Raw genomic sequence first — 24,551 nt, 5'->3', positions numbered from 1 at the left:
CAAGAAACTCAGTAGTCAGTGTTTATATTAATCAAATAATATATTTTAATAATAAACAATTAAATAACATTACATTTGCCAATACATTACATTTGCCAATACATTACATTTGCCAATAAGATTAATACGATACGATTAGATTGTCTACCCTTTTATTACGTGAAATTTCTTAAATTGCTCTTTAAGTGAACTGTATGTTCTTTGAGTAAATAAAGATCTTTAAACTGAAATTAGAAATTATACAATGAATACAAACGCTTTTATCTTCTAGTTTACGACCGGCTTGCCTTTTTATTTTTAATAATTTACTAATTTCCAAGGAAGGGGTTAGTTCTCAGTCCTTTTCTGTACCCCTGAAAACGTACATGCAAAGTTTCAAAAAAGATTCGTTGAGTAGTTAAAACGTGAAAGCGTAACAAACAAACTCACTTTCAAATTTACAATATTAGTAAGGATTTATTTGTTTATACAAATACAGGAGGTTACAATACCTAAAGAAATAATTACATATAAAGAATTTGTTTAAACAAGATTGCAGCCGAAAGCGTGCAATCACAACATGATAAGTTTTAAGTGTTACTAACTTAATTTAACAATAGTAACAAAGCTAGCAAACAATAGCAAATCGAAGGCTCAAATTTAACTATTAGTACCTACATTAATGATACATGTTTGTACAAATTTCAACAACACGTTCAACGGTGCGTCGAAAACATCGAATTGCGATTCATCACATCGAGCCCGACTCAAAACGAAAGGTTAGACAACCAATTGGTAGTAATTTTTATTGCTCAATTGGTAATTCTAGTTTTTTTTATAGTAACATATGCCTATAGGCAGATTGTTCTGGGGTATCGCTACACATAAATCTAAGTTACAAAAATGAGCTGATTGGGATATTTATAAATATTGGAGCTCGAGTTCTTTTACAAAGAAGGAAACTGGCTTAATCTCAATCCATTCACAACAATATAATGTATAAATTCGTCACAAATATTTTAATTACTTAGATTGAATCAGAGATTTTAAAGTCATTGTATAAACACTAAAAGTAAAGAAAAACTTACATCACAAAGCCATCCCTTTGTTTTTGATCCAGACACCTTATTGGATAGATACAGATTTATGATTTGCAGTAAATTTAAACGTAAGTAAAAAAAAACCCTAACCAATAAGGCATATTACTCAATACACATTTATAAAGACTAACTCTTACTCTATACGCATAAGAAGCATTAGATGTGACTTACGCAGCATCTCCAAGCTTATCTATCAGTAGGTGATGCGTGTATTTCCATTAAGTTCAATTAATTTTTGCTTATCGTTGCAACACATCAAATTATTGACATAATTTCGTTTGAGAGAAAGGGTGAGTACGGCTCGTTCTGGTACTTTTCGGTAGATCTATATTTACTTTGATTCCGTTACATAATCATCCAAAAGTTCTTGTAAGAACTGGGAATTTTGTAAAGAATTTTAAATAAAGTATGTTACAAATTGTTCTCAAGACTATGATACAGTTCTTTTAACTAAAATATGAATGATAATAAATACAAAGCGCTGTCAAATTATTTTTCATACATCTTATGCAATTTGTCAATGTTAGCGTGTTGTTTGTGTAGCCAGATTCTTTTTTTTATAGTATAGATAGGCGGACGAGTATATGGGCCACCTGATGGAAAGTGGTCACCAACGCCCATAGACATTGTAAGAAATGTTACCCATTGCTTACATCGCCAATGCGCCACCAACCTTGGGAACTAAGATGTTATGTCCCTTGTGCCTGTAATTACAGTGGCTCACTCATCTTTCAAAGCGAAACACAACAATATCAAGAACTGCTGTTTTGCGGTAGAATATCTGATGAGTGGGTGGTACCTACCCAGTCGAGCTTGCACAAAGTCCTACCACCAGTAGTGACATTACACATGTTTGAGATTAGATATGTATACCTATTTATATACAAACCTTTACAACGTCATTTAAGGCAAGTTTCCCGGATGAACTAAAAAAACTATTCTCTAAATTTAAGAACAGCTGCGTTCTATTAGTGCTACGAGTTTGCTATTGATTTTATACAATATTAATAGTATTAATAAATCGCTGAGCCGGCCTCCGAAGTATACGTCGTACGTGTGCCGCGTTGCTGTAGACTGTAAACTGCAACCCAGCGATTCACACGATAACAACAATCTTTTTTGTACAGTAAAAAAATATTGAAATATTAAACAAATTTCTACTTGTTTTGTAACGTGTCACCTTGCGTGTCTCATGATCACGTACGATAAAAATATTGTCTGTCACTTGAAATTGTTAAGTAACTCATTCTGAGAACTGTACGCAACGGAAGTACCTAACGATAATGTATCAGGATTTGTTATTTTCGTAATAAAAAAATTGAAATAATATTATTGTAACTTTCTTTATTATTTTTCAATTTAGACTGTATAAAGAAATACAGGACGTAATAAAAGGTACGTCTGAAAACACGTTTACACTCTCAATAACTTTACGATGTATTATGCTTTTAAAAAAGATATTGATTGCTTAAGATATAAATGAATACACAAGCCCACGTCCGTCGACCGCAGTACGCAATATTTCCAGTAGGTATTTACTCGCAACAAAACAATAACACAGTTTCATATTTTATAGTATTCTAAAACAATTGGATAACTTAGTTTAGCGCGGAGGCCCAAATATTTTATATATGAGATTTTTATACTTTTGTTCCCCAATGACTAGTGATAATATTTGCTCGTTTGGACTGCAACGTCGATGAGAGCAACATGTTAGTGCGTCCGAGTCCGAGTCACATCGCTCACTCAATGTGAGACGCGCACCGCATCGATATATAATTCATTTTTTAATTTATTCTGTAATCTGTATGTTATTTTATAATTCGCAGACTAGATTTATGTTAAGGCTAAAATTAATGCCACAATATATATTCTCTTAAAAGTGTTAACACATTTGAAAACATTTAAAACATTTTGAACTGCAATTGTTTGTGTGGTACTGGTAGGCATATTTGGTATTTGTGTAGTTTTAATTTGGTAAGGGTTGTAATCAGTCGGTTCTTTCTTTAAACGTAACATAGGAACATTGAATGGATTCTGGTTCCGACACTTCCGCTTCTACCATAAGAAGCTAAAGGCGCTCTGTCAACAGCACACGTACTTACCGCTGTACACTATGCTCTCGATTCTTGTTTGGATTATTATCACATTCATCTTCGTCTGAAATTGATGACATTTTATTTGGTAGTATGTGCTTATGGGTGAAGGTTTTATAAATAAACTGGAATTGAGAACTAACAATATGTACTCGTACTTACATAATATTATCGGCTAGTCGATAACGTACGTAAAATAAATGTATTTATTACTTTTGGCTCGACCAGATATTTTTAAGGCAGCGCAAGTATGTAGATTAGTGTCTTTTAGTATTTCTGCTAAAGATGAATTAATGCTCTCAGAATAGATGCTTTTTGCAGAGTGCATCACCGTTTGACCATGTCGTTGCTTGTTGCAGGTGAGTGCGGCCCGCGGGTGCCACGTGCATGTCCGAACATGCTGGACTGCCTTTGGTAAGTCCCATCCCACCCGCATAAAGTACCCGCAATTATAGCCACTAATTTTTGTTACTTGTCCTGTCATATCTTGATGGCTATCTTGTGATGGCGACTGTAATTGTTGACTTAAATCAACTGTAAAATACCATTTGTATCTTCGCCAGTACTCGCTATCAGAAGATGTCGTCATCGCAATAAATAGTTTGCTCAGCGCTTATGGCTATTGATGCAATCGTTTTCCTAAATGATTCGCTGAGCGCATGGAGCGCACGCTAACGCGTAACCTCGCTCTACGCAAATAGCACGCGCAAGTCGCAACACACCACGATATAGTATGCGCTGTTTGACTGCAACTTTTCGCTTTTTTTAATTAGTCATATTTGTATGAAAATTCAATCGTTCATTTTCATAAAGCTATTGTGTGAAGTTGATTTGACGTGAATATCGTTCTAGTGTATGTGTAACGCACATACACACACAAATTACAACACACTTATACACAAATTGGATTTTCGAATATCAGATCGCTTACAATAATTTCCGATTGACGAGGTGACAATATAAAGAAATTGATTATGTAGACTAATGTAAGATTTGCAATTGAAAACATAATTTAAATCAATCCTGTTTGTCTATTACCTGCTATTCCGACATTCGGTACAGTTGTAATACAGGTGAACTTCTGCGAGCCACCAAAGCTCGCTGCGACATTTATGAGCTTGTCCAACTCCCCCTATTGACTATTCTGATTTCCATGGAATAGTATCTGGTGGTAGGGCTTTGTGCAAGCTCGTTTGGGTAGGTACCACCCACTCATCAGATATTCTACCGCAAAACAGCAGTACTTGTTATTGTTGTGTTCCGGTTTGAAGGGTGAGTGAGCCAGTGTAATTACAAGCACAATGGACATAAAATCTTAGTTCCCAAGGTTGGTGGCGCATTGGCTATGTAAGCGATGGTTGAAATTTCTTACAATGCCAATGTCTAAGGGCGTTTGGTGACCACTTACCATCAGGTGGCCCATATGCTCCTCCGCCTTCCTATTCTATAAAAAAAAAAACAGCAGCTGTAATCTAGTAATAGTACCCAACGTGCGATACGTTTCTGTTTCGAAAACTCATGAAAAAATAAAAAAATCATTGTGTAATTAGTGAATACTATAATATATTTAAGGTAAAAGCTTTTATTATTATATCCGTGCAGTGACGGAGAAAGAATACATTTCACTGCCCCTCTCTTTCCCATGGGTGTCGTAAGAGGCGACTAAGGGATATCTGAGCGACCATCTGCTCATCTGGTGGTAGGATGCTAACATCCGCCTGGCTTGTTACCACCGTACGCATGGTGAAAAACTCGTGAAGTGGCTTGCAGCCGCGTTTCGAGGTCAGCCAGCGTACAGCCAGTGCCCGAGCGAGTATTGCCGCGATGGGTGTTGGTCCAGTGGAGACGGCTGTTGAACCAATGCCGGGGGAAACTGTATTGACCTGCCGGACAGGGAGACCCGAAGAAACGGCTGTTCCGCTGGCCGCCCGTGGCATAGTACAGGGGCCCAAGCGTGCCTAACCAGCTCTCGAGGCTGCCCCACCAGGCCACGCATAATCTCGGGGTGGACCGTCGTGCCGGTTGGTGACCGGAAGATGGGGTCCCGGCGGCCACTTCCGGGGGGGTTCGGGGGTCCTTCCGTCCGGCGGATCAGTATATTTTCCTTTTTGGCAAACATTTGGGAAAACACGCCTCCATACTTTGCCCATCCCTATCGTGGCAATACGTCGCTCGCCTCACGTCTCTTTTCCTAATTTCCAAATTGTAGCGCAAATAAGAAATAACAGTCGTTCAGCGGTGCACACCCCCACCATACCCACGCTGTTTGAGGTCGAGTTCTCTAACATCCGAGGACTCCACGCTAACCTCAACGCTGTCCACCACCATCTCGAGACAGCACGGCCAGCAATGTTGTTTCTCACGGAGACGCAAATACTCCGCCCTGCCGACACCAGCTACCTTAACTATCCCGGCTACATGCTGGAAGAATCTTTTAAAGCGAAAGCCGGAGTATGCTTGTTCGTCAGGGCGGATGTTTGTTGTCACCGATTGCGCTGCTTGGAGGACCCCTCCTTCTCCATGTTGGTGGTACGTGTGGACCTGGTTCGTCAGAGTCGAGTCTACGTGTGCCTCTACAGATCCCACAATGGTGACTTGGAGACAAGCCGATTATTCGACCATCTTAGTCGGGTGGCAGATGCTGCGCAAGAGCAGTTTCCTAACGCGGAATTGGTGTTTTTGGGGGATTTTAATGCTCACCATGAATCATGGTTGAAATCCCTCAAAACTGACCATGCTGGAAGAACTGCTCATGCTTTTGCTCTCACACACGACTTGACCCAACTGGTTGATCAGCCCACCAGGATCCCGGACATTGATGGGCAAGCGCCTTCTCTACTGGATCTTTAGCTGACTTCTCACCCGGTGGAATATCAGGTTGTGGTTCAAGCTCCACTTGGTTCTTCGGATCACGGCCTTATATCTACCAAAGTGCCACAGGCCAAGCTGCCGCCATCAGCGGTATGCAAACGTCGCGTTTGGCACTATAAGTCGGCAGATTGGGACGGTATGCGCGATTACTATGCGTCAGTCCCTTGGAAGGAACGTTGCTTCAGTGGGAATGACCCGACAGCTAGTGCCGCTGCTGTTGCTGATGAGATCATGTTAGGAATGGAATACTACATTCCTAGCTCAGATCTCATCAATAGGGGTACGCGTAACCGTTGGTTCACGCGTGAATGTGCCGACGCTGTATCATCTAAGCAGGCGGCATATCGCGCGTGGATCAACGGCTGCTTTAGCGGGGCATCTAACATTGACTCACTGAAAGCAAACTACAATAAAAATTCCAAGTCCTGTAGGAAGGCATACACGAGAGCGGATGCACAGCGCATTGTACAGATTGGTCATGACCTTGTTTCGCATCCTAGGGGCTCCCGTAGCTTCTGGCGTCTGACCAAGTCTGTGCAAAACAATTTCTGCCAACCTTCGCTGCCACCGCTCAGAAATCCGGACGGATCGCTAGCTCACAGTCCGCAGGAGAAAGCCGACCTCCTGGCTAAACTCTTTGCCGACAACTCTGTGATCGATGATTGTAGTGCGCAGCCACCAACAATACCTTCATGTGGCCACACGATGCCTGACATCAAAATCAGGCAACGTGATGTGCGTGCGGAGCTGCAATCACTCGATATACGGAAAGCTAGCGGTCCCGATGGAATACCAGCCATTGTGCTGAAGAAGTGCGCGGCGGAGCTGTCTCCTGTGTTAACGCGCCTGTTCCAACTTTCTCTCTCTTCGGGATGTGTGCCGGAGGCTTGGAGAAGAGCTAATGTGCAAGCGGCTCCCAAAAAAGGGGATCGGTCTGACCCGGCAAATTATCGGCCAATAGCTATCACCTCAGTACTTTGTAAGGTGATGGAACGGATTTTAAACAACCAACTGATCCATTACCTAGAAGATCACTGTCTAATTAATGATCGTCAGTACGGGTTTCGACCAAAACGGTCCACAGGTGATCTTCTAGCGTACGTAACGCACCTCTGGGGTGAAGCTATCGACAAGCATGGAGAATCGTTGGCTGTCAGCCTCGATATCTCCAAGGCTTTCGACAGGGTCTGGCACAGAAGTCTTCTCTCCAAGCTACCGGCATATGGTCTGCCTGCTCAGCTATGCACCTGGATTGCCAGCTTCCTACACAAGCGTAGCCTTCGTGTTCTAGTAGATGGTTGCGCTTCACAATTCTATGTAGTGAATGCTGGCGTCCCCCAGGGATCTGTGCTATCTCCCACACTCTTTCTTTTGCATATCAATGATATGCTCTCTCTTGGGAACATACATTGCTATGCAGATGATAGTACAGTGCATGGTGGATACCACGGACGCGCAGTGGCTGGGCGGGCGGAAACTGAGGAGAGGCGGGAGAATCTTGTTATTGAACTCGATAGGACATTAGAGCTCATCGCCAAATGGGGTTCTGATAATCTTGTTGAGTTTAATGCCAAGAAAACACAGGTGTGCGCTCTCACAGCGAAAAAGTCACCATTTTACCCTCATCCCTCCCTCTGTGGCATACCGCTGATGATACAAACAAAATCGCCATGCTGGGGATGGACGTTCGCTGCGACCTTAGTCCAAGGGATTACATCGAGGCTATTATAAAAACAGCTTCACGAAAACTCGGAGTTCTGAACAAGGTGCGGCGTTTTTTCACGCCACAACAACTGTGCCTGTTATACAAAACACAGGTACGGTCTTGCGTTGAATATTGCTCGCACCTTTGGGATGGCTCCGCTAAGTATCTAATGGAGGCCTTGGACCGGTTGCAGCGACGTGCAGTACGCATTATTGGCGACGTAAAGGTCACAAACACCCTTGAACCTTTACAATTGCGTCGCGAGATAGCAGCACTGAGCGCTTTCTATCGTCTGTATCACGGCGAGTGCTCTGAGGAATTATTCTCTCTAATTCCTGCTTCCCCCTTCCTTCTTAAGTCCACGCGAGCTGGTTCTCGATGTCACCGCCTACCCGGGTTCCTTCAAACGAGGCGTGAAGAGGCATCTTGCGGGCCGGCAAGGCGGGGACGGCTAGTACAGAAAATTCTTCCCGACTGTACTGGCCGTCGTCGCGTTTGGACTCTACTACCACTTACCATCAGGTGGAGTAGAGTCATTTGCCATCCCGGGGCATATAAAAATAAAAAAAATATATATTTGACATCTGACGTCACAACGCTATTGAAAGTTACCAATGTTTATGATATTGATCAGTAGACAATTGATTAATGCATAAACACAAAGGGCTGACTGCATACTGTGCGGAAATTAACGAAACTGCTTAAAGAGCTATTGCCTTTTGATGTTTATTTATTTATTTTATTATACTAGGAAGACAAAGAGTAACTAATTAAACACATAAAACGCGTACGTATTTAGTTTTAGGAACAAACATATAGATAAAAAATATTTCATGTTTGCATTCGAGGACATAATATTAAATTTTCTAATAAGGAAAAACAACCCAAATATACAAGACAACATAGCAAAGAACACCCCAGCCCCTCCCAAAAATTTACAAAAGCACAGACGAACCAACTACAACACTTAAAACACATCTTCCAAGCCGGCTGGTCACCGTGGAAGGATACAATCACAACCCTCTAGCAAAACCACGAAACCATGTAACCAACCGAAACAAAAAATACCTTTAAAAATTGGAAGCTATAATGTCAGATCCCTAGCAACACAAAATTAGAAGTGAAGTCATTAGACAAAAAACACAAGGAAAAAGAAAAGTAAGAAAACCGAGGAGAAGATGGGCTGATGACCTCGCGGAAATAGCAGAATGGCAGAGGGCTCACAGGGAAAGGTGAAAGAAACTGGAGGAGGCCCTCACCCGCCGAGGGGCCCATACCGCAAAGATGATTAAAATTTATCATGTATAGTGTTATGGAAATTAAAGGCTTGATTATTATTATGCGAGCACATTAACAAGAGAGCACTTGACACGGAGGATTATCATTAGTTTCATCGGCATTGAGTGTATTATGCTTGAGAATAATTTCGATAACAAAGCAAACCAAAAAACAATTATTTTGTTTTGTTATAGAAATGAATGTCTCTTAGGAAATATGTCAATACATCCTTCTGTAGATATCGCAAGTTAATCCTCTGCGCGGTTCAGGTGTCAGGGATATACTTCGTCCTCTACTCGTTCTTATACAATGTTTGTATCAGAATGAATAATGATCGATATTATACATAATACGATTGTTAAAGTGCTTTGTTTTATGCAAATATCAAATGAGTAAGGATTCGTAAGTGAGAGTTAACGCTACTAACTGTCTATTACTTGGTACTCAAAAAGGACTGCCCATAATGAGTTAATGCGATAATTCAATTAATTAAGTGTTTTTGGTGATGTGATAAGGAAATAAAATAAATCATTTGAAGAGAAACCGTCATTAAATGATTTACCTGTACATAATTTTGCGTTTCTTTAAATTCGCATTTGCTCGTGGTTAGTCATTTTATAATTTCTAGTAATTCATCGATTGTGAACAAAAAAAGTTTCCATTACATTATAATTACACAACTACAGTTTCCAAATGACAATGGACACGGGACACGGTTGGTCACTGATATAGTAATTTTCAGCTGATTGGCTTAAATTGCGATTATTTATGGTTTTATTTATTCTTTTTGGCTAACACTATGTTTCATTTTAGTTTTCCAATACAATAACAATAAATATTATAAATAGTTCGTACATAATTGTTCTTCAATGAGGGAGGAATAATACCGTTATAACTATTTTAATAAATTTGTTATGTAAAGTTAATCAATATGACTCTTTTTCAAAGTCACGTCTTTTTCGTCGACTGTCGTGAGTGAACCCGAGGGGGTCGGTGCGGAGAGTGGCGTGCACGACGCACGACTGACGGGCCCGCGACACAGTCCCGCGCAGACCGCGGCCCGAGTCGAACGCGTTGCGATGCTCGGTGAGCCGGACGCGCCATCACTTCTCATACGTCGCGCTCTAGCGCCAGGGTAGTGTAGTGTGGAGAGTGTTCAAGGTTTGTGGCTCGTTTGGCATGTGACGAAATGTTACGTTCGGCTGTTACCGGCGGAATGGTAGGCTTACCACCGCCACCACACGCGCGTCTGTCCCTGTTCGATTCCTGCCATCGCAAGATAAGACTCATCAGCGGTGGTCCTGTTGCATTTCTTGGCGGGCTAGTTGCGTGAGTTTTATGCTAATATATTTGCACTCTATTTGAACTAGTTCTAGTTAAAGAAGATAAACGAAGTGGTCACATTTAGCCAGGCCGAAATGTTATAAAAGCGAACGTATGAACTCGCGGCACGGGCAGTTTACACCGTACACCGTACCGTAGAGCGAATTCCTCTAACGGTATGAAACAACCAGCGGCGGCGACCACCAATCTGTTCTCTAATATAATATTACCTCCCTCGAATCCAATTCTTCCCTCTGTTTGGAATAAAGTAATCGAGAACGTCGATCGTATTAATTGTCTGAATAAACGAACGTCCCGTATATTCGAAATGAATTAATAAATATTCATTCAATTCACATTTCTTTATTCAATATACAATTTTTACACTCATTGATTGATCAAATTAAAAACAACAAAATATAATAAGTGGCTTATGACATATGAAATAATAACATTTTTTGTTCAAAAATCCTCCAATGCATTATAGTTGGCTTATAAATAAGGTAATTTTCCTACAAAGTAAATGTATAAATAACGTTTCTAAAGATGATCGAATCTTACCGTAATTGTAATTGGAAAACAATAGAATGCACTTGAAAAAGTAAACTCTTCAACCAGATTTCAACAAGTGAAATCAGATGTTAGTGACGGATGCGAGTCAGAACCAGTTGTTGTTGGATGTAATCACAGCACGCATGGAGTCATGAATACCAATTACTGCGCGGAGGCGAGGCCCGGAACCGGTTCGGCGCCTCGGCGGTGCGATCCCACACAATGCGCCGCTGAGTGACGCCGGCTGCCCGGCGGCCGGCGCTGACACACATATTAGTGTTACGGTCACTTTCATCAGCGACACGATCGCAACAGGCTGCGCTCCCATTTATCGCATCGAGTGCCCTATTGTGCGGGAACTTTTCGCTAATGACCTTACATATAACTTAGCGGGAAATTTGTTTTTCGATATCATTGAAAACCAACCACAACACGATATCGTAATAGTATATTGCTACAGTCCCAATAATCCTTCAGGCCGAGTATTTATTTGGTCTGTGTGGTTGAAAGTCGCTGTTGCGAAAATAGCTGGATAGTAGACGAATGTCATTCATACTAATTATGATCTCTTTCTGTTTAGAATATAGATATTATTCTTGTTTTACATCTACAAGCAAAATTATTATTAAGTAATTAAATACCTTTGTATGTTACTAATTGTATAATATATGTAGTATTTTATTTTGGTATTATTTTTTATAAACATGTCTGTGTTTTCATGCATCTCCTTAACGTATACCGTAAACGTGTATCACAAACTTTTTTCTCAATGTTGCATAAACGAGCTCACGGTTCAGTCGCTGCAATTTCCACACGCGCGCAGCGAGCGGCGGCTACTCTCGTAACAATTCGTTTCGACACCAAACACATTCATGTACATTTCAATTATCATTTCCAATATTTGCGAACTCGTTTTTTCTGACGAGTATCCATTCATTCATTCGCTGCACAGAAGGTCCCTATTAATAATGAGCATCATAAAGACAAAACGAAATGCCTCGCAATACACCTTATGATGCGAATTGTTACATAAGGGCTTGTTATTAGATATATGCGCATTACTTAAAATATGATTGGTTCGGTGTAAGAATTGAACTCGTGTCTTTGTGTGGAGAACGCTAAGAATCGCGAGTTGCGAATCATAATCACAAGTAGGGCACGGAGCGGAACACGCGAACCGGTCGTTATGCGGCAGCTACTGGTATCGGATCGATCACCGTGCTGGTGGCTTGGCACAGCCACGAAGGCAATACGTTAATCTGTCGTACTTTTCGTCTAGAATCTACTTGTATGTGAGGATGCTCATGAAAACTCCTTTTAGTGTCAGGTCAGCGTGCACGTTAGTAAAAAAGCTATTTATTTTTCTGCAGCATTAAATTCGATACCAGCTCGATATTCGATCGATTCGATATTATCAACGATTAAAAAATATTTTATTTTCTTACACTATTTAATTCCTTTACGGGTTTATATATAGCTTATAACATTTAATTTCCATCGTTTATATCTTAAAACAAATACAGCCGTTTGTTTTGAACTCAAGGCAAATTGCCCAAACTTCTATTTTGATGTTGTTTCTACTCAAATTTCTATTCTTTATAGGTATATTTGTTTAAAATGGTACGAACTCGTGTAGCTGATTAGATTCATTACATTGTGCAAAGCGGGAGGAGCTCATTACGATCTCATTTAACGTCTCGCTCATTGCCTTGAGCAAGCCTCTGAAGCAATTAGACAGTGGTCACGGCGCGCGCCGTCGCCGCAGGCAGTCCTCGCGCCGGCCACTCGCGCGCCCGCGCCGCTGTCGCTTCGTGAGGCGTAGTGCTGCAGGGCGCCATTCAATACCTATGTAAACCTCACTCGCTTTTATTTTTATTCTCGGTGACGATGTTTTACGTCTATGTGTCTTGACGTAGTGATAACGTATATGTAAGTTGAAAAAAAAACAATATTATGAGTATATTTAAAAAAAATGTTGCTTTTTTATTTATATCGGCAAATACAAACTAAAATGAAGCATATAAATATTTTTGTTTTATTTTTAGCGAATCTAATACAATGAAATGTTGGCGATAATTTCTTTCTCATATTCGGAGCATATAATATAAATTGTATTTACCGGAATTGTATAAGAGTCTCTGTTCGCGTTCGCGTCCCGCGGTACAGTTGTAACGGGACTGCGCGGCCCCGATACGCGCCCGCGCCGCCCGCGAGCGAGTAGCAACCACTGCGACTTGCTAAGTATTCTAAACTTTTGTCTTTTATCAACTATTGGTTAACCGTTAACACCTAAGCGCAATGCTATTATTGCATTTACCTGAACAAATATAACCTTGATCTATAACATATGTTATATTCATTAATTTAATCAATGACATATTTTATTGCAACGAAATCTAGACTAGGCTAGAATGAAGTTTGATAGCTTACCGAAGCACTCGGTGCAGATCCGACACGAGTAGCGAGAACGGTCGCTGTGACGTTATCGTAGCGGGTTATCATCCATCCGTTATCGATAACTACGAAATGTTTCATGTCATAACATATTAAAGTTTTGTGTTAGAGCGCTGTGCCATATGCTCTATACATAACTACTTGTTAGCAGTTTCGTCTGAGCTTTACGTAATGCCGTTTGAATGCGGGCCGATTAGAGAAACTTGTTTTTAGAACTTGCAACTTGCGCATAGATGTCAGTTAATACTATAAAACAAATTCGATTCATATAATCATTTTATTAATGATCAAAGTTTGCCGAATGTTACTGAATCAAAGTTTATAAAACTTACGCTTTCGGCGACCTGTATTACATGTTTTTACTTTGGGTAAACGCTGACAGTGCCAAGGTCGCCCCCACCCGTACCGTACCCACCCCCCACAGTGCTCACCAACTAACGCTGCGCCGGGATGCACGCTGCAGATATAAGCTTTGTATTTTATCGTGTCTCAAGATGACCTCGATTTCTATTAACTTATCGACTAATACGTCAATTGACTATTATTTTCGTACTAAGTACACAGCACACACAGCCCCGCAAATACGACACCTTTGAAGACGAGGACGGATATAATAATGATGCTCGATTTTATTATTAACCGCTAATTACGCTCTTTTCAAAGTACTCTGATAAGATGTAACCAAGTAACAAATAATGATTAATTGTTATTTATCACAACATTACATATTCATTCAGTACATTACAATAAGTTATAGATTGTTCTAGTAAACTGTCATGTTTTAATCATAAATTCAGTAGACGTGATCGCTAATGGTAAAATACGTTTTTGAATGGTTTAAAGTTAATTTCCCACGGAGAGAAAGTAGCAAAAAAGTTATTAATTATAGCGCCAGCCACAATAGTTTACGGGTCAGTGGTCAATAGGTTTACTCTGCGCTCGACAAAGCTGTACTTGAAGAAATGTAAGCTGCTCAATACTCTAGCGAGTTATGTCTATGAGTATCGTCCACCATAATGCGTATGTAAACCGTTTCTGAGTATTGTTTCCCATCCGAATATACTATTTTTTTCATCGTCGAGAATTTCTACGTCGTAAATGGTTCGCCTTTGGATTCATCTATAAATATAAATCAGTGAGTAAGTGTCCACTCTAGACAAATTGCACAATTCAATGTAGAACTAGCGCATTTACCAGAATGAGAAACAAGACGACGTCTGCTTGAAGCTAGAATACACAGAGACGCGCTAACGCTAAGCGCCAACGCGCTTTATTGCGTGCGTCGCTTAATGTGTGTTATGAATGAGCATGCGTTGTAGCATCGAGACATGTGATGGAAAGTGAGGCGAAGAAGAATTAAAGGAATATGTTACTAGCGGTAGCCAAAGTGGCTGGTGTGGTTAAAGTGATTTACCAGCGAGTCTTCCTTATACACTATTAGTTGTTAACGGTTGAAATGAACACAAAAGTGTGAGCAGTGTGGCAGTGTGATGCACGATTATCTTTGATTAATTTTTGTGTGTGATTAATAAAAAATACAAACTCAATTTATTTTATGACTGTTTACAAATAAAAGCAATATTTTCTTTTGCGATTATTTTCTTAAAATATTTTATGTTGAATCGCACACTTTAGTGTACAACCTAACGCATACAAGTTATAACATTATAGTAACAAGACATACGAGAACTGGTGGACCTTGACCGATATGGATGTAAAAGTGCGCGGTTCCGCAACGACTATTGTCTTAATTATTTTTTGTTCTTAATTTATTTACTTATGAACAGTTATTTTGAATTAATATTTGCGGATAGACCAAAACGAGTATTGTAAAGGGACGATGCGTAGTTCTGCACAAATTTAATTCCTTTTTTCGACATAGAAGCATTACACTTACTTGTTGATTATCAAATGAGAAATTATTGCCGCACTTAGAAGACAGCTTCGTCAATTCTATATACTGAACTTTACAAGGCAGCTTCATTTATATTGTCATACATATCGTTCCTTATTATATCTATGTTATAGTACCATATACTGAACCAAAGTTTACATTCTAAGTTAGATTTAAATATTACTCGCCGAATTCTCAGTTCTACTAACATTACTCGTGACAATACACGAACCAATGGAACTTATATTGTCGCGGTTTCGTTTCTGTTATCCTTTAATAAGATTTAATAAAATTTCTACTACTTTTTGGCTTTGTTCTCAATATCTAGAATACATGTTCCCATGTTTTCTTGTACTTTTTATAATAAATCTATCATTATTATATGGAAAGATATTAAGATGTCAATCAAAGCTAATTATTATTATTTATTAGTAGCAGAGTCTAAATTAGATGATTTTTTATTTACTTCTATTACAAATGTAATATTTTGCAAAATGGGCTTATGTAAGGGTCAACTTACTACCTTTTTAATTTCACCCTGTCAATTTTCGTGTAGGGCAGGATTTGACTGGGTCTCCAGGGTTCAGCCATTGCGACGAGCGCTTCCGATTATCGTACAGTATCCACTTTTCATCACAAGTAATGATTCGATTTAAAATCCCTTCATTATTGTGTCGGTTGCGCAAAGAAACACAGCAGTCGACGCGTGTTTGTAAGTTCGATTCACTCAATTCATGAGAAACCCATCGTTCAAGTTTTTTTTACTTTCCCGATTTGCTTCAAGTGGATTAATACAGTTTTATCACTTACCCCGAAGCCTGCAGCTATCTCTGAAGTCCTTTGTGATGGATCCGCTTCCACAATAGCCTTAATTTTCCACTTTGGTGTCCGGCCGTTCACGGGATTGGTTCTGAATTCCAGTTGGTCGAAATTTCCAGAACGAAAACGTTGAAACCAAAAACGTACCGTGCTTTCTTTTGCGTCACCAGCGCCGTACACATAATTAATCCTTCGAGCTGTTTCTGCAGCTCTGGTGCCACGGTAGAACTCGTGCTCGTAAATATACCGATATTTCATGTTTTCCATTGTTCGGTAATAAGCGACGCCAAAGAAAAAATAATGAGGAAAAAACAAATGCATGACTGTTTTCAAAACTCAAATGTACCAGCTAAATGAATTTATAAATTTGAATTTGGAATTCTTATCAGTAGTCAGTACGACAAAACGCTAATTTCATTTGTAAGGACCTAATATTTTATAGAATTTTTATACTAAAATAACCGATGCAAGTAAAAATAGAAAATTGACTCAGCAATAAATTCGTCAATTGATCACTGATGCTGTGACAATGACAAGCGATAGGTAACAGGATACACAAGTTGTGAAATGCAACGTATGTAATTTTTCATTGCTCTCCGAGTGTGAGTGGAGTCGCCGTTGTTCTTATCAGTCAGTTTTAGTGTCATAATTAATTTATAACGAACGGCTTCGGCTAGACTCGAGAGCATTTTTGGTTACAAATATATCTTAAATTTATAATATTTTCGTCGGTTAATTTTTTTCGAGCAAAAGCAAATTTTATTCGAGCCATGACCGAATTCCATATTATTAAATGTACCCGCGATGTATCGTCTATCTTTTATACCACTATACAACTAATGGTGTACACTGCGACTGTCCCAGTTACACCATAGACTAACACTGGATTCAATTTCGTTGCTAGAGAATACTCAGATATGTTCTATCTAAATCAAAATACGTAGTAAATATGTATACCGTGCTATAGATTAGTACGGCACACATATTATTAAATTACAAGTTTACGTCGAAGGATTGCTTACCGTTATTTCGCTATCAATGTATAATATATTTATATCAAGGCTTCTCAGAAAAATATTTGGAGTTGCTGAGACAATTTGTAAGTAAATAAGCAATGGTTTTTTTATACTATACAGACCGTTTAGCTTTCTATTACCAACATTGAATAGCAAGCTAAATTATTATGATGGTAACAGTTATAAGTATAACATGTTGAAAATTGAGAAAATTATTTTAAGATAATACTGCTTTCAAAGGTTTGTTCACAAATAAACACAATTTTTTGTAAATCACGTAAATGGACTATTTTTATTCCTAACATGAAAGTCGAATGAGGTTTTGTTTACGAATTACTTTTCACCCGATTCGATATTTTCAAATTATTTAGGGAGACACATTGGTTGAAAAAATAAAACATTATAACGCAGTGCGGTTTGGACGCGCGCTTTGTGGTAGATAAGCGCGGCCTTCGCGGCGATCACACCATTTGACGTCACGTTACACCCGCGTCCGTCTTTCCCCCTTCCCCCTACGACTCAGTCAACACGCGCCCAACAAATTTCTCATCATATCGGATCACGATGTCGTTAACTATATTTGTCTTGGACAAATTGAAATGTAAATAGTTTTAACTTGATATATAATTTTACTTTCGATCGAAGAAGTCCATTCTAGTAACTAAATGTGACGACTCTTAATCATTTTAAAATACTATTAGAATAGAAGGATAATACTATTAATACATTTATCTATGTATGTCACAGTAGACTCGAAGGCTGTTTTCTAATTCCCACACTAACAATGTCTACTACAAAAATATAGCGGCTCACTTCACGTGAATATACCTTTAGTTCTGTCATTGTGCAGGCAGTGACCGCGTTCTCTCGAGCTGCTTTACTTATAATGCTTGAGTCGAGTACCGTGTTCTGCGTACCTGCACGGACACACCGGTCGTCGCAGCGGTCGATGGTAAAAGTGCTCGGGCAAGTTTGTTGCGGTGCTTTTATCGTGTCAGGCATTTGCCTTTGATCGATACCTTCACGTAATAACGAATTCGATTTTGTTATATATATAATTTCCATTAAAACGTCTGCAATGTTCTATTCTACTTAAAGGCACTCTGTTCTTTTACAGGTAAGTAAACGGATACGACTCGTACACTTCCGGCACTATTATATTGTAAGTTATTAGCAATCTTTTGTAACTCTCGTGTTTGTTTCATGGACGTCTATTACCCGCTGTTGAGATATTGTTCGATATTAATATTACCGTGGCAAGTAACTTGTCACTTGTTGATGACGCTGATGATACAGGACTGATCGTGAGCTAATAAGTTAAATAATTCGTTTAAAAAATATTTGTTATATGTATCGCCCACCTGATGGTAAATGGACACCTCCCGCCTTTGAAATGCCGTGGTGTAAACACTTTACACCACGGCATTTCAAAAAGGCATTCCGTCCGCCGTTAAAGAAGTTTTAAAAGCAACACGTTGGCGGGACTTCGAAATCGATATTGACAAACGGATTCACTAAATAAACTCAATTGTCGGTATCTAAAGTATCGCTTCGACTTACTCTTTTAAGGAGATGATAACTACATATGTAGCGGTAACCGTTACTTCATTGGTATTCTATTGAGTGCGCTCTTAGTTGTTACGATGTGGCGGTTTGTGTTTTTGTGGACGTATGTGATCGTTGATCGTGTGACAGTAAACAGAGAAGTACTGTACTCTCATATTTTATAAAAGCAACACGATTGTAGCATTACGAGCACTACTCGTCGTCGTCGTCGTCGTCGAAACGACACTGAGCGAGCATTGTTTATGGTAATTTCGACATTAGCGAACGAACGAACGAACGAACGATTCGAACGTGGCAAAGGCGCATTACTTGCATTTCACTGCGATTGCAAAATACTGTGATTGTATTGTTACGATCGGCCTCTTAGTGTCATTAGGGCCACGCTAGCTGTTACGTGACGACACAATCACGCTGCGTTCTGGCGAGCGAGCCAAACTCATCCAGCATCGAGTTGTCAATCAATCCGTGACACAATCAATCCCAAAACGATGTTATTTGTTTGTCGTCGTAAACATTCAACGATACGAGTAACTATAATATTAGGCTAAAACATAATGTTCATAAAATGTGCAGTGTAGCGCAAGCAACGCCGCGGCAGGGACGGGATCTGACCTCGCGCCTCGCCGTGTAGTGAGCAGTGTGCTTACGCAATATGATTGGATACGCTCAATTGTTTCAGTGCGAACGTGTCAATTTATTGTAATATTAGTTATTGCAGAAGAATTTTTAACATCAACCTTCTTGGTTTTGTACTGTATTATGTGTACTGACTGATATTACTATATTGAAATAAGTTAAATGTGTTTTAAAACTAAACATGTCAATAAAATGTAGGTATGAAATAATTAAACATAGCGTGTTTGAGCTTCGTCCAACATTGCTGCAGGTATATTTTAGACTTTAATGGTTGGGATTAATTAGCGTGGTCTGTTTGAGATATGAGTAGCGCGGCCATAAAGAATTACTTTTGGTTGACTTTAGGTCACTTGACCCGTTTCGCCCGCGACGTCGGTGCGCTGAGCCCTGCGGTACGGCAACTTCCTTACATATATAGGTAGAAACCACGTGCGATAAACCGGATTTAGATATGACTAAAACAAATTCACATTTGATCAAGGCGGATTTAAATGTCTGATATATGAATGGTAATGACTCGGGCCGCGCTTAATTACTGTCATTTAAGAGAAGTTGTTTCTCTCTGGTCGAGTGCCCTCCCCGATGCTGCGTTCTCGTTGCGTCAAACGCAGCTTCTGTTTTCGAACATTTTGCAAAAAAAAAACATGAAGTGGATCTAGAGTAACTTTACTAATTCAATTTGTTTTGAAATAGCGATAAGAACATAAAATATTTGTGATGAATAATTACAGAATCGCAGTGTATTATAACAAAATGCAGGCATTTTACATAAAAACAATCGTAATATGTCTGAATTAAACTATTCACCGTTTAGACAAGAAACAGCTCGCCCGCTCGATGTCACGTCACGCCCTGCGACGAATATTGCTGGCGCTCGACCACTTAGAATCCATACAAGGTTGTAATGACATCATGCATTGCGCTAAAGGGATTTGAAACAGCTGTTGTTCAATATTCATGGCTGGTCGCCGGTCCTCAGCAAATTATTGATCTTATTTCAATTCAATCGTGTTTCTATTTCTTGTTACTGCTATATACTTTATTATTTATATGTGTATCACAAAATAACCAGTACAAGCAATGTAGATGTCACGTGAGTCGCCCCACGCACCGCACGCGCTGATCAAATAGAAAAGTATATGTCATGCTATCTTCAGAGTCCAAACGACATCGGATAAAAAATGTAATTCTTCAAACAAGTTGCCATATAATTTGTGTTTTGTTTTTTTGATAGATACAAGATGAAGTTATAATAACGTAATATATTATTTCCAGTAAAAAGTCAATATCATAACTATAGTAATTCTTTTGTGGTCATATAAATAAAGTATGTATAAGCTTCAACAATATCAGGGTCCCTGAAAACAAAACCGTAAACCGTATTTAAGTAGACTCGCGAGCAATTTTTAATTCTCTTTTAAGAAGATTAATAACCGTCTCTCCTTGATATTGAAAATAAATCAAATCAAAATGAAATGACTTGAGGTAGCGCTGCGTTTTAACGTGATAAACAATAATGTTTTTAATAATGAATAAACAATAATGTTATATACATAATTGTATAGGTATAAACCTATACATTTAAATAAATTTGAAGTGTCTGATTTCAAAAATAACTGCCTCTTTTAAAGCAATATGGCTATTTGCGATTTACCAAAACAATCATTTTTTTATTTCTGTTTGTCTATCTGTCGTTTGTCCAGGCTAATCTCGGAAACGGCTAAAAATAACTAAATTATTATAAAAAGTATTTCGAGGTTTCTTTTAATCTTTATTTCATCAAAATCAGTTGTCTATCAATAATTATAAAAACTTAAGTATTTTTGTTGTTATATCTGTTCACATATAATGATTCTTCCTGACTGATTCATCAACGCAGAGACTAAACAAATTAAATATGTATTTCAGTGTTTTTAAAAATTTACCCCCCTAAGAGGGTATATTAGGGGTTGAAAGTTTGTATGGGGATTCCATCATTTTTGATGTAAGAAAAATTTAATAAGAATAATTTAATATTAAAGCTTCTGATTAAAAATAAATGCATACGTATTTCGTTGTTTTTAGATTGAATTTCTAAAAACAACTAAATAAACGAGAGAAATGGGGTTCAAATATTAATTTAAAAATGAAAAAAAAAATAGTTCGATCTGCTTGAAATTTACTATTTGTGTTTCTTGATTGAATTGATATACATGTTTTTCAAAGTTTTAAGAAATTCCATTCAAACGGGTGGCTATTTTCTTAGTTTTTTTAATCATTAGAACGGTCATGTATATATTCGCTTAAAAAACTTCATTCACATACCTTTGGGTGCAAATAACGAAATGCAAAACACACAATGTCCTTATATCAATATCTCCTAGGTGCTAGCTAAGTGCAAGTAGTACTCTTTTTTAAACAAACTTCAATATGTTAGTTGTTTGTATAAAGAAAACGTATTCCATTAATGCCATGTGCAGCACTTAATTGGTAGTCTCGAAGCTTACCTCAACATGACCTCCCTCAATGCCTACAGATTTATTTGAAGTGCTCGAGGAGAGGTGGTTTTCATTCCAAGAATACCATCCATGAATGAGAATGAGAATATATCATTCGAATTTGAAAGCTTATAGTTCCCTCTTAAAGTGGGCTTCCACATGACAATCAAAAGCCCCATTGCCTGTCGTTGAACATGACCGGCACTGATTTTAGTGAGAGAGTTATCACATGGACAGTTTTTATGTGAGCTCTGCGAGTAACTTAGTAATGTTAGCCCCAAAAGGAAATACCGCAAACGTCGTTTTTTTATGCAAATAATATGTATGTATATTAGTTTCGAAGTCAGAGGTCCAACACTTTTGTTGCTTATGTAAAAACCCTAGATTTAGATAAAAATGCCAACTAAAATTGTGTACATGTTATTGGGTGTAAATACTATTTGTTATTATTATTATTATTTATATTATACCCCCACCTGTTGTTAAGTGATCACCACAGTCCTTAGACATTGATGATGTAAGAAATATTAAGTAAATTGGGAACGAAGATGTTATATCCTTTGTGCCTGCAGCTACACTGCCTTACTCATCCTCCAAACTGGAACGCAAAAGTATTGCTGTTTAGTTGTAGAATATCTGATGAGTGGGTGGTACCTACCCAGACGGGCTTACACAGTTCTACCACCGTTTACAAAGAGGTGCTTCGATTATTAATTATAAATAAAGTTTTCAGTGAGTTGAATAATTTTGTTTAACCTGAGTTTTATAGAATAACAAAAAAATATTGATACGCTTGCTCGTTTACAATATTAACTATATCCAACGGCGTGAATAGATGCCGGGGTATTTAAGCAACAGAATCGTAGATCGTAAGATTTGTATAAAATGTTTTTTTTTTTTCAAGCTATTTAAGTCACTATAAAATATATCAAGTGCAACTATAGGTGTTCACAGTAAGTTCATTGATGATTATTAAAATAATAATCATGAAAGTAAAAATAAAAAATCCCCTTAACCTTACTTTTTTTTAACCAGAATGACATTTCATTCTTCTTGCTTTAAAATTACGCACTTCCAAATAATCATTTATCCTTTCCTTATACTTAAGCGCGAGCGAAGCCGCGGGCAAGAGCTAGTTACACAATAAAATTACATATCACGTCTAAACCGCGCTCGCCATCAAATGTTATGTTTTGCTTACTTTATTTCGTGTCTTATACGAGTAGCGATTAAATAAAATATACTGATTTGATATTAAATTGTTGAAAAATGAAAAACGCTTTCATGTCAATATGTATGGTACCAGCTACAAGACTTGGTACATTTGAGTATGGAGAGGCCGTGTGTCTGCGGACGGGCGGCTGTCGAGTAAATTATTATGCTGACGTCACGCCCTCTCGCCGCCGGCAACAGGTGCCTATCATAGCCCCTTCCGTCTGTCCCGTGACGTCACGACTTGCGGGCTATGCCCCGCTACACCCCTATTTATTTAGCCTGCAGCGGTCTTGTTCTTTTTATAAATTTATTAGTTCATTTTAATAACTTTTATTGGAATTTGTCAATAAAAAACATAACTTGAAAATTTCCCTAAATAAGAGTCTCAATTGAAAAGAAATTTACTCACATATGAATAAACTAAATATTAACGAGCGATTTGAAAACGTGTCTACTTCATATACAAATTGTAATCCTTACAAAATATGTTATCGCTCAATAAAGTTAATAACAATGAGTTAGGTACTCATATACGTACTACATCTGTACAAATAAATAAAATCGTAATGTCTGTCTGTGATTTCAAAATAACTGTCTCTATTAAAGTTAATATGGCTATTTGCGAGTTACAAAAACCAAAACAATTATTATTTTTATTATTTTTGTCTGACTGTTTGACCGGGCTAATCTTTGAAACGCTAAAAATTTCAAATGGAAATACTTTTATGGTTACCTATTTCTTAGCTGTAGGGTTTAACAAAGTTTGCATTGAATTTTTTTTAATTTTAAACTTATTTATAGTTGTAATTTAATCGCAATAATATCATAAATATGAAGTAATGTTATGGATATTAGTGTGCGTGTTATGAATATTAGTTACTTCTTCACGCTTTGTCACAGCTAAAATATGACGAGACGTTAACTTATTTTGGCCTTTTTATCGTTTAACTGGATTTTCGATAAGGACGCGTGCGACGCCGCGGGCGATGCTCTAGTATGAAATAATCTATTTATATATATTTCTCGATTAAAACTACCAATCTGCGACAATGTTTTTTATTTCATTATTTATATACCAAACATGTTCTTATAATTATTTAACATGCTAATTGAAGAGATCGTGTTACAATGGAAATGTGAAGTAAAGAGAAATAACAGTATATAATATTTTTATAGTATTTGTAACTTTTTTTTTTTTTTTTTTATAGAATAGGAAGGTGGACGAGCATATGGGCAACCTGATGGTAAGTGGTCACAAAACGCCCTTAGACATTGGCATTCTAAGAAATGTCAACCATCGCTTATAGCCAATGCGCCACCAACCTTGGGAACTAAGATTTTATGTCCCTTGTGCCTGTAATTACACTGGCTCACTCACCCTTCAAACCGGAACACAACAATATCAAGTATTGCTGTTTTGCGGTAGAATATCTGATGAGTGGGTGGTACCTACCCAGACGAGCTTGCACAAAGCCCTACCACCAGTAGGTACTGATTCAATTATTTTCGGATTAAACGCCGTTGCACAGCTTGCGTTGCACAGCAGCAGCGATATCAGCTAGAATGTATA

General features: G+C 38.3%; 1 protein-coding gene across 7 annotated transcripts in view; it reads left to right on the top strand.

Moving 5' to 3' along the window:
• Positions 1–24,551, top strand: part of LOC126781719 (MOB kinase activator-like 2) — a 52,863-nt gene that overhangs the window by 12,377 nt on the left and 15,935 nt on the right. For 3 of the 7 annotated variants that reach the window (XM_050506716.1, XM_050506715.1, XM_050506717.1), the window contains one exon: positions 3,535–3,589. The exons of 2 other annotated variants lie outside the window; for them this stretch is intronic. In XM_050506716.1, the coding sequence (XP_050362673.1) occupies positions 3,573–3,589 (17 nt within the window). In that variant the 5' untranslated portion in view covers positions 3,535–3,572. Of the gene's footprint in view, positions 1–3,534; positions 3,590–10,057; positions 10,359–12,789; positions 12,834–24,551 lie in introns of those variants that run through there. 2 more of the 7 variants (XM_050506711.1, XM_050506709.1) reach the window with 2 other exon arrangements.

Source organism: Nymphalis io, chromosome 4 (genome assembly GCF_905147045.1).
Source record: "Nymphalis io chromosome 4, ilAglIoxx1.1, whole genome shotgun sequence".
NCBI classification, from domain to species: Eukaryota; Metazoa; Arthropoda; class Insecta; order Lepidoptera; family Nymphalidae; genus Nymphalis; species Nymphalis io.
This window is presented reverse-complemented; position numbering and strand designations above follow the sequence as displayed.